Source organism: Gobio gobio, assembly GCF_949357685.1.
Source record: "Gobio gobio genome assembly, chromosome: 12".
NCBI lineage: Eukaryota > Metazoa > Chordata > Actinopteri > Cypriniformes > Gobionidae > Gobio > Gobio gobio.
The window spans coordinates 56,973,184-56,985,266 of record NC_137105.1 but is presented as its reverse complement, the minus strand read 5'-3'; the positions used below and the strand labels follow the sequence as shown (position 1 = coordinate 56,985,266).

General features: G+C 43.0%; 1 protein-coding gene across 1 annotated transcript; it reads left to right on the top strand.

Annotated features, from left to right (window-relative positions):
• Positions 1-11,187: 11,187 nt before the first annotated feature.
• LOC307135156 (fatty acid-binding protein, brain-like) lies at positions 11,188-12,083 on the top strand. The gene is made up of 4 exons (XM_079831361.1): positions 11,188-11,299; positions 11,409-11,590; positions 11,751-11,852; positions 11,935-12,083. Exons 1-4 carry the CDS (start codon positions 11,227-11,229, stop codon positions 11,983-11,985), a joined length of 408 nt encoding a protein of 135 aa, XP_079687487.1. The 5' UTR covers positions 11,188-11,226; the 3' UTR covers positions 11,986-12,083.

Sequence of the window (12,083 nt, the reverse complement as noted above, 5' to 3'; positions counted from 1 at the left end):
TGCTGAGAAAGGCTTCAGATAGGCCTCCATTGGCATTCAGTACATTTACACTCACAAGACCCATAAAAGGCACTAAAAACGTCGTTACAAAGTCCATCTCACCACAGTGACTCTACAATAATTTTACGATGCGACGACAATAGTTTTTGTGCGCAAAAAAAAATCGAAATAACGCCTTTATCCAGCTTGTTCTTGTCTTCCGTGTGTGTCTCCACGACGCATGCGTGAGAATATGAGCAGATCCGGCGTTCGGACACATGACCCAGAAGCGATTTGTTTACAAGCAGAGGAAGACGCGCGTGTCTCAGCTGTTGAATTCTACACTGATCGTGCTTTAGGTTTCGGCGTAGTTCTCAAAATGGGGTTAGAGTGTGCATTTCATGGATTCCCGAACGCCGGATCTGCGTCATATTCTCACGTATGCGTCGAGGAGGCACACACGGAAGACAAGAGGTTGAATAAAGTCGTTATTTAGATTTTTTTTTTGCACAAAAACTATTGTCGTCGCTGCGTAAAATTATTTAGTCACTGTGGTGAGATGGACTTTGTAACGACGTTTTTAGTGCCTTTTATGGGTCTTGTGAGTGTAAATGTACTGAATGCCAATGGAGGCCTATCTGAAGCCTTTCTCAGCATCAGCTTTACACTAAAATATCTTCATTTGTGTTCCGAAGATGAACGGAGGTCTGACGGGTGTCGAACGACATGAGGGTGAGGAATTAATGACAGAATTTTCATTTTTGGGTGAACTAACCCTTTAATGCTGGTTCTGATAGAAAGGTGTCAGAATACACAGAGCATCTCAGTTTCAATCACAGTGCAACAAAAGGGGGACCAACACAATATTAAGGTCATAATTTTATGCCTGATCTGCATATTTTTTCAATTGAATTGAGTCTTTTGCAATTAAATAAATCGCACAAAGTCATCTGACTGCATTAAAAAATCTGTAATTTTGTGTCTCACCTGGGGTCAGAGGTCACTGCTTCACTGAGTCCAGGAGGAAGACCAATTGATCGGTCACTCCTTACAGACACACAGCTGGGGTCAGAGGTCACTGCTTCACTGAGTCCAGGAGGAAGACCAATGGATCGGTCACTCCTCACAGACACACAGCTGGGGTCAGAGGTCACTGCTTCACTGAGTCCAGGAGGAAGACCAATGGATCGGTCACTCCTCACAGACACACAGCTGGGGTCAGAGGTCACTGCTTCACTGAGTCCAGGAGGAAGACCAATGGATCGGTCACTCCTCACAGACACACAGCTGGGGTCAGAGGTCACTGCTTCACTGAGTCCAGGAGGAAGACCAATGGATCGGTCACTCCTCACAGACACACAGCTGGGGTCAGAGGTCACTGCTTCATTGAGTCCAGGAGGAAGACCAATGGATCGGTCACTCCTCACAGACACACAGCTGGGGTCAGAGGTCACTGCTTCACTGAGTCCAGGAGGAAGACCAATGGATCGGTCACTCCTCACAGACACACAGCTGGGGTCAGAGGTCACTGCTTCACTGAGTCCAGGAGGAAGACCAATTGATCGGTCACTCCTCACAGACACACAGCTGGGGTCAGAGGTCACTGCTTCACTGAGTCCAGGAGGAAGACCAATGGATCGGTCACTCCTCACAGACACACAGCTGGGGTCAGAGGTCACTGCTTCACTGAGTCCAGGAGGAAGACCAATGGATCGGTCACTCCTCACAGACACACAGCTGGGGTCAGAGGTCACTGCTTCACTGAGTCCAGGAGGAAGACCAATGGATCGGTCACTCCTCACAGACACACAGCTGGGGTCAGAGGTCACTGCTTCACTGAGTCCAGGAGGAAGACCAATGGATCGGTCACTCCTCACAGACACACAGCTGGGGTCAGAGGTCACTGCTTCACTGAGTCCAGGAGGAAGACCAATGGATCGGTCACTCCTCACAGACACACAGCTGGGGTCAGAGGTCACTGCTTCACTGAGTCCAGGAGGAAGACCAATGGATCGGTCACTCCTCACAGACACACAGCTGGGGTCAGAGGTCACTGCTTCACTGAGTCCAGGAGGAAGACCAATGGATCGGTCACTCCTCACAGACACACAGCTGGGATTTGGAGATGAAGATCTGTCTCTCTTTCTCTTCCTGGAGATCCTGAGAAAACACATCGAAATAATTATTCCTTTAGTTCTGCCTGGTATTTCATTTATTATGAGTCAGTCTGATGTCTCTAATACTGGAATATATCTCACCTGGGGTCAGAGGTCACTGCTTCATCACTGATATTAGAAGGTTGACCCATGGATCGGTCACTCTTCATAGACACACAGCTGGGGTCAGAGGTCACACAGCTGGGTTCTGCAGATGAAGATCTCTCACTGCTCCCTCTGTTCTCCATAATGATGAACTGACCTCAGACCTGCACACAGAACAAAATCACACATAACGCTTTACCTGTTCAGTGGAAACCTGATCTTAATGCTTATGCTAAATCTTAATGCTAATGCTAAATCTTAATGCTAATGTTCAACCTTAATGATAAATCTTAATGCTAATGCTCAATCTTAATGCTAATGCTAAATCTTAATGCTAATGCTCAATCTTAATGCTAATGCTAAATCTTAATGCTAATGCTCAATCTTAATGCTAATGCTCAAATTGGGGACACTAAATTTTTCAAATAAACATCGAAATAAATCTAAATAATAAACTAAATTAACCATTTAAACTAAATTACTGATCGAATTATTGATCTAAAGCCCACACTGTCGCTGTGTGATGGTTGAAATGAACTGATGACATCAGCGTTTTTTCCGGAGTGGCTATACAGCTGAATAAAATTATGCTGCATTATTTTCCTGTTTAACACTGTAAAGCTGCTTTGAAACAATCTACTTTGTGAAAAGCGCTATATAAATAAAGTTAAAAAAAATAAAAATAAAATAAAAAAAATCTTAATGTTAATGCTCAATCTTAATGCTAATGCTCAATCTTTATGCTAATGCTAAATCTTAATGCTAATGCTCAATATTTATGCTAATGCTCAATCTTAATGCTACACAGATGTTCTGGAGAATCTGCAGTTTCTGGAGGATCTTCTGATGTCCATTAAAGGAGCTGTATGTAAGAAATGTATTTCAATTAATCATAAAATGGCCCTGATATGTCATTAGACATTAAGAAATCATGTTAATTTCTAATACTTATATCACTGACAACGGTTGTCCAGCCAAGATATTGTCATTTTAAAAGTGAAGTTGCAGCCCTCAACTGATGTTGATGTTGTCATGTTGTGTTTTGGCCTGAAGCCCCACCCTCCACCTGTCGACCAATCACGAAGTCAGTAGTGTTTCTGCATTCGGGTTGCCAGCTCTGCTCTAGTTACCACAGCTGCAGCTACAAACTTTTTGGATAAACAATGTCTAACTTTACGAAACCTAAACGACCTCGTTAAGAATCAGAAAAACGTTGTGACAGTGTCCGAAATAAAACAAGGATTTGTATAAGAGATGCCTTTGAAAGATGGAGACGGCTGAAAACGGAGAATAATTTGAAGACTGATGCCAACGTTGCTAATTTTCTCCTGGACAGGTAAGGTTCATCTATGTTTGGCTAACTTGTACTTAATGTAAATGGACATTTCAAATATTCATGACAGTCGAACAAAGTTATGCATGTTCATGCAAAGTAACGTTAGGTTAGCGCAGATGGAGGAGGCGGGTCATTGAATTGAAAAGGTAACGTTAAGGAATTGTTTGGTAAATAAAAACGGCGAGTCGTCATTGCTAACATTAGTAATGCATTATCAGAGCCCGTTTCTCTGTCATCATGCTGGACGCTGAGGAAAACAACATTAGCACGCTTATTATTGCAATGTGAAAAAGTATTTGAGACAGTAGCCTAACGTTACCTCAGTAAAAATGATTCCTCATTCGTTCTTCGCATATATAGTGGACAAAACATGCTGCAAGTGGACCTGTATGACCAATACACAAGTTTTTGAGCCGTTTCCGCTCAACATCGTAAACTCCTCCCATCGATGCAATCCACTTCCGTTCTGGCGGGCTGGGTTTGTTTCGCTAGCTAGCTCCGTTGTGCCGACAAAGCACTGATATCGCAGTTACAAAGAGGATATAACGTTAAACAATTACAACATGAAGAAAAGTGGCTCGGGAACGAGTAGACGTGCTCCCTCTCAGTCGTGTGTCTTAATTTGGCGTTATTATTGGAAACCATGGTAAACCGTTGCTGCATTGTGGGGTGTAACACTGCATCACATAATCGCCATGGGAAAAAGGTCGAAAATGGATTAACTTTCCACCGCTTTCCTGCTTGGAGACGCAACCACGGAGACCAAGTATCCGAGGTAACAAAGAGTCGTCGGCTCGCTTGGATCGCGCTTGTAAAACAAACTGTTACCTGGGGATATGGTGTTGGCTGATCGCGGCTTTGACATAAAGGACAGTGTGGGACTTATGTGTGCCGAGGTAAAGATCCCTGCTTTCACAAAAGAACGCTGTCAGCTGGATGCAAGAGATGTGGGGAGCACAAGAAAAAATGCCCACCTCCGAATTCACGTGGAAAGGGTGATTGGAACCGTCCGTAACAAGTACACTATTTTGTCAGATAAAGTACCGATTCACATGGTGTTGCCAAGCAAGGACGAAGACATGACATTCCTCTATAAGATTGTGCCTGTATGTTGTGCTCTGACAAACATGAGCCCTAGCGTTGTGCTGAAATAAATGTGCATTAAATACAGCCATAAGTGTCTGTTGCATCCATACCCACAATCTTCACAATAAATATACTTAAATCAGTATAATGTGCAAAAGCAAGAAGTGTCACACAATCGCAATAACCGTATAATGTGCAAAAGCAAGAAGTGTCACACAATCAGATATTTTTCAGTGTTTATTTGCAAGTAGTGCAACCTGAGAACACAGAACGGTGCAGAATGCTTCAAGGTAAAAGGTTAACGTTACATAGGCTTCATGATCTGCAGCTCCTGAACCCATCCATTTGTGAACTGCAAATTTCATATGAATCCAAACCGTTAATAGTTCCAATTTTGTGTTCGCTGTGTTTACACCGGCAGACGCTGCGCACCACTTCCGGCGGAAATGAAATGCATTTGTGTAGAGTAATGGCGCCGCCCACGATTTGGCGCGTAAACTTGTGTATATTGCTAATGTTATTTAGCTTTGCTGTAATTTTACCATAGTATTTTTTCATGTGGGAATGTACTGTCACATACGATCGTTCATATTTACAATTATATTTGGCTAATCGCCATTAGTAAATTTTTGCGATTCATAATTACTTCTCAAAACATCGCTCTTGAAGCATAAACATAATTAACAGAAAGAAAAAAAACGTACTGTGTACGACTCGTCACTTGCCATTGAAAGCTCCGTGTAGCAGCCTACGTTCCTGCTGGATCTGCAGCCTATCTGGCAGCCTCGAGTCAGGGGGAGGGGGAGAGGGGATACACCGCTCTACAGTCATGTGAAAGTGATTGCAGTACCAGTTTTGGCCACAGTCCTACATACAGCTCCTTTAAGTGATGTTTACTGACCGTAGATCAGGTCTGAGCCGCTTTGAGATGAACTGGATCAGTGATTTATTACCCATCAGCACTGTCTGACCTCACTGATGCTCTTACTGGACAGTGTTGACCATTGCTTTTCATCACTGAAGCACTAATAATAACCTCTGAAAGCTTAAACATTACATTTGTTAAATGTGTAATAGTTGCTCTCCCTCCACAATGAGCTTTAATGTATTTATTAAACAAACAAGTTCATTAAATTCACCACAAATAAGGTCGACTCACATTTCACTTTAGTCTTATTATTCCAACACATTCATTGTTTTTATGTGGAAAACGGTGCGGTACTCCTATTGACTGCATATTATATTAAATAATCAGATTATAATATATCCATCATCTCTATGAGGCCAGAAATCATAACTCTACTGATATCACAGCCTTCTAAAATATATGATCAAAGTCTTGTCTTGTAAAGATGGTTGTGAAATCTCCAGTGAACTAAAACAGCTTTAATGAAGCGATTCATATGTCCTGATTATTAATATCATAATTGGAAAGAGACAGAGTGAGAGTGAAAGAGAAACTGCGGAGATGCTATTTTCCTTAAAATATTTCATAATTAATTATTGCAATCATGATATTATACGTCTTATATTTTACTTTTCTCCTCTTAATTTTTCACATTAGCCTACTTATTTATTTTGTTTGCATCATCACATTAAATGTGGAAAATTCTCTTATTTATCTTCATCCTTTAAATACCTCAAAGCAGAGATGCAATAGTGTTATAGAGTTAATATCCATCAGAACTATATTTCTGTGTGATTATGAAGATGATCACTAAAGCTGAGGATCAGGCCTCCAGAAGCCAGATCGAGTTTAGATTTACTTTAAATGTGTACATTAACAGCTTTGAGTATTTCAGATGATAAAGAATCCGTAAACTAATCTCAGCTAAAGCAGAAACTTAGCAGAGTTATTATATTCAATAATAATTATATATCAATATTATTATAATCCTGAAGATGAACGTGTCGTCATTTTTACATGCGTCACAACTCCTTAAAATGGCCGTTAAACTGTAAAGATCGAGTTTAACGTTTTAACAAAGTTTAATATGATCACACAGAAAACACTGCACAAAAATATAACATGATATCAGAAGCTGATGAATGAACTTACCGTAATGTGATATTTATGGCCGTTTTTAACTCCTGGAAATGAGACTTTACATCTCGTCAGAATCGAGTCTTTACTTTCGGTTTGGACTCTCAGGTGTTTCCTCAGAAGGCGCATGCGCAGGAGGCCTCAGGTGTCAACAACACACAAACCCCGCCCATCTCTCTTCTTCTGCTCTTAGTGTTCAGTCGCTCGTCAAGTGTGTTTAGCGCCTCCTCCTGTACTGGAGTGTGTAATATAATGGCTTCCTCCATCTCTGATCTCACAGTCTCCTCTGATAACAGATCATCTGTACTGTAGACACTTTTACTGTAAAGCTGCTTTCAAACTATATTGTGAGAAGTGCTATTCAAATAAATGTGAATTGAACTTTAATATTTCACTGATGTTCTGTGACGTGAGCAATCCACAGTTCACTCGTGTGTGTGTGTGTGTGTGTGTGTGTGTGTGTGTGTGTGTGTGTGTGTGTCTGTGTGTGTGTGTGTGTGTGTGTGTGTGTCTGTGTGTGTGTGTGTGTGTCTGTGTGTTATAGTGAACTATATCCCTCATCAGAGCTGATGAACACTTCCTGTAGTTCTGAAGGAGTCGGTGTGTGTGAGATATTGAGCGTTCCCATCATCCATCAGTCTAACACTCTTCACACTCGAGTGTGTGTGTGTGTGTGTGTGTGTGTGTGTGTGTGTGTGTGTGTGTGTGTGTGTGTGTGTGTGTGTGTGTGTGTGTGTGTGTGTGTGTGTGTGTGTGTGTGTGTGTGTGTGTGTGTGTGTGTGTGTGTGTGTGTGTGTGTGTGTGTGTGTGTGTGAGTGTGTGTGTGTGTGTGTGTGTGTGTGAGATGCTGAGCGTTCCCATCATCCATCAGTCTAACGCTCTTCACACTCGAGTGTGTGTGTGTGTGTGTGTGTTATAGTGAACTATATCCCTCATCAGAGCTGATGAACACTTCCTGCAGTTCTGAAGGAGTCGGTGTGTGTGAGATATTGAGCGTTCCCATCATCCATCAGTCTAACACTCTTCACACTCGAGTGTGTGTGTGTGTGTGTGTGTGTGTGTGTGTGTGTGTGTGTGTGTGTGTGTGTGTGTGTGTGTGTGTGTGTGTGTGTGTGTGTGTGTGTGTGTGTGTGTGTGTAAGTTTGATTTTTTATGTACAGCACAGATATACTGTTATACTGTATTCTCTAGTGTTCCCAAAACACACAAATAATGAATTTAATGTTTGTTCTATAACTGTGAGGTTCTGCACAGACCTTTGTCTACATGTAATTTAATTTATTACATATAACCCAACTAATATTCATTAATCCTGAAGTTCCTCCAATATTAAAGGGTTAGTTCACCCAAAAATGAAAATTCTGTCATTAATTACTCACCCTCATGTCGTTGGACACCTGTAAGACCTCCGTTCGTATTCGGAACACAAATGAAGATATTTTAGTGTAAAGCTGATGCTGAGAAAGGCTTCACACAGGCCTCCATTGGCATTCAGTACATTGACACTTCCAAGATCCATGAAAGGCACTTAAAACGTCGTTACAAAGTCTATCTCACCACAGTGGCTCTACAATAATTTTACGATGCGACGACAATATTTTTTGTGCGCAAAACAAAATCAAAATAACACCTTTATCCAACTTGTTCTCGACTTCCGTGTGCGCCTCCACGACGCATGCGCGAGAATATGACGTAGCGCCGGCGTTCGGGAATCCATGAAATACACACTTTAACCCCATTTTGAGAACTATGCCGAGGCCTAAAGCACGATCAATGTAGAATCCAACAGCTTAGACACGCGCGTCTTCCTCTGCTCGTAAACAAATCTCTTCTGGGTCATGTGTCCGAACGCCAGATCTGCGTCATATTCTCGCGCATGCGTCGTGGAGGCACACACGGAAGTCGAGAACAAGTTGGTTAAAGGTGTTATTTTGATTTTTTTTTTCGCACAAAAACTATTGTCGTCACATCGTAAAATTATTGTAGAGCCACTGTGGTGAGATAGACTTTGTAACGACGTTTTAAGTGCCTTTCATGGATCTTGGAAGTGTCAATGTACTGAATGCCAATGGAGGCCTGTGTGAAGCCTTTCTCAGCATCAGCTTTACACTAAAATATCTTCATTTGTGTTCCGAATATGGACGGAGGTCTTACGGGTGTCCAACGACATGAGGGTGAGTAATTAATGACAGAATTTTCCTTTTTGGGTGAACTAACCCTTTAATGTGTTGTTTATTGGCCTGAACCTTCGCTCGTGAAACATTAGTGATGTAAATAATCTGTGGGAGAAACTTTACAGTCAAAGCATTGAGATATTTCCATATGAGAATAATATGAGGAAAAACTGTCTCAGTGCTTTAGAGCAGATGCAGAGTTTCCCGTGGGAACACAACACTTCATACGGAGCCCCTGAAGGGACAAATACATACATCACAGCTTTTGTGTTCTGTGTTATATAATGAAGAATTCCTAGAGTGTGATATGAACCCTTTATTAGTTGACTCCGTGTATTCAGTGATTGCTCTGTATGTGTATGTTGGCTGAGAGACTGCAGGGGAAGAGCATTACTGATTCAGGAACTGATTTATAAAACACAGTAAAGTCATGATGTCTACAGACTGACTGAGTGAGAGGAAACAAAGAATGATATTATCCATTAGAGTTTCACTCACCATAACACCAGTTTATGAGCTCCTCTGTTCTCCAGTGTTAAAGGTGTTCTCCGTGCAGTGGTGTTAGTTTCTCATATTCTTTCTTCAGGTGTGATTATTGCCCAGATCGCAGGTGAAGAAGAGCGTATCAGCCCTCACATCATACCTCCTTCCTTTCTCTGCGCTGATCAAAACACAACAATCACAGTCGCTCATAATGATTGAAGAACGGGATTATTAGGATCATTTTATACAGAGGGAGCGTTTGACAGACAATCCTAGGAGGAATGCGTTAAACATAAATCATAAACCGTCTGAGCCGTCATCACCGCCTGGAGGAAGAGATCTGTCCTCATGAAGACCCGTCCAGAGCGTTTCCCAAAAGCAGCGTTAGGGAACTCTGGCTGCAAGTTCCACCGTTATCAACATAGCTCAACCAGTCTGTGTTTCCCGAAACCATCGCTCCAGCGAACATTCACAAACGTGTGCAGCGACAGCTCTCGACCTGCGGTTAGAAGCAGAGTCTCCATGTGGACTTAATAAACCCTTATCTTGAGCAAAATATTACAAAATATCGATTCTTTAAGGGGGTGGGAGTCAGGCGTCTGCGGGTCATGTCCCGTTCTGCTTCACTCTGGAGAGCATGATGTGGCAGAGAGCGTGTAGTTGGCCTGATCTAGTCCTGAGGAGCCAGATGTGATGGAGTTGAGATGGATGTTCAGGTGAGCCCGTCTCCTCCCTCATGTTGGTCACCGTTCTGACCCGCGCTACGGCCACACTTAACATAGACATCAGTGGAGAAGGAGGAATCTGCCTCTGGCTGACTGGATGAGCAATTCCTCACGGGTCATAAACATCCCACTCTGGTGAGCCGTCCGTTCCGTCCCGATCTCCATGATGAAGTGTCCAGATGGCGGGAGAAGCTGTATTTGGCTTGTGTTCAAGCCCCTTGAAACGTGTTTGAATGTGAAGGGGCTGGTTGAACACAGTTATGAGAGGATGTCCCAGATTAAAGATACGCTTGTGATCTGTCTCTCTCCTGGTGTGACATCCTCATGGAAGGCTCTGGTCTTACCATCAAAGCCCTGATAGACTACACCAGTCAGCGGCAAACCTACCAGGTCCAGATGTCACCAAGCTCACGCCCATGCCATAGGCCACACTATGGTTTAACCTCTCAGGGCTCAAGGAAAAAGCATTTCTTCTTTATGACCCAGTTTCCCCTTCTGGATGTTTTGGTACCGCTGTTGAGATCTGAGATTAGGGAGGCATTTGAGCAATACAAGACGTCAGTACACACCATCTTATCAAGTTCAAGTCCACCGGTGTTAATCTACTAACTCTCCTGACTGCTTTGTCAGACATAAAGGCGGACTCCGTGTTAGGATTGCTCAAATTACCTGTCCATCAAACTCCTGGTGAAGGGTGAAATGTGTCTTGTCCTTTCCCACTCGTGCTCGTTCTGGAATCACACACCACCAGGTTTAGTCTGAAGACACACACCAGTGATGCTTTATTTCTAAGGCACGTTTATAAAAGCCAAACATCCCGATTGACCTAAAGCCTAATCCTGACTTAATCTAAACCCTGTCTGTGGAACCAGGCCAATATGCAAATACTAAACTGTCACATTATTAACATTTTAATATTTGCTCGAAGGCAAAGTCCCAGACCAGTTACTGGATTTGACTATTGAAATTACAGTAATTTCTCACATAACAGCTTCAGTAGATAAAAATCCACCCAATCAGCACACACCTGGCCTAAAGCCCCGCCTCCTGACAGTATTAATGAGTCTGGGCTTCGTGTCCTCAGACAGGAGAACTCTGAGACCGGACCGCAGTGTGTTTGAGCTCTTACTCTCTCAATATGGTGGATGCATTTTGTGGCTCTTGGAAACTGGTGGACAGCCAGAACTTTGATGAATACCTGAGAGCACTGGGTGAGATAGGAGAAGCTGTAGTGCAGTCTGGGGTTTAAACGCATGACGTATATGTTCTGTGTGGTTTCTAGTTCTGTCTGTGATGTTTCCTGATGTCTCTGTTCCACAGGTGTTGATTCTGCCATCAGGGATGCAGGAAATGCTGCCAAAACCACGATTGTCATCAGTCGTGAGGGGGACAGAGTCGTCATAGAGACATTACTGACCGACACCAGCGTCAAAGTCAACGAGATTTCCTTCACACTGGGAGAGGAGTTTGAGGAAAGCACCGCCGATGACAGACGTGTGAAGGTTAGTTTCTTCATTCAGTGAGTCTCCAGCACATCTGACTGCAGTTTCTGAAGCTCTTTGGCAGGGTGTGTCTCTTTACCCTGCGTGAGTTCCTTCATATAGGACACGTTTGGTTTATATGATGCACAACGATGACTCGCTTCTCTTCATCTCACTTCAGTCCATCATAACCTTGGACGGAGGAAATCTTGTCCAGGTTCAGAGGTGGGACGGCAAGGAGACGACGTTCACCAGAGAACTCAAGGGTGGGCAGATGATTATGGTAAGCAGCATTATTCATGTTTTACTCTTATATATGATGCTGATGTTCCTGAATGTCCTCTCCTGGTCTCTGGCGTCTCCAGACCTTGATGTTCGAGGGCGTGCAGGCGGTCCGCACATACGACAGGGAATAAACTGATGGACGTGTGACTCACTGAGAACATGTGAATGTGCGGAGCGGCAGGAAATGTTCATGAGTGGAGAACTGAATAAACACAAACTGATCAAACTG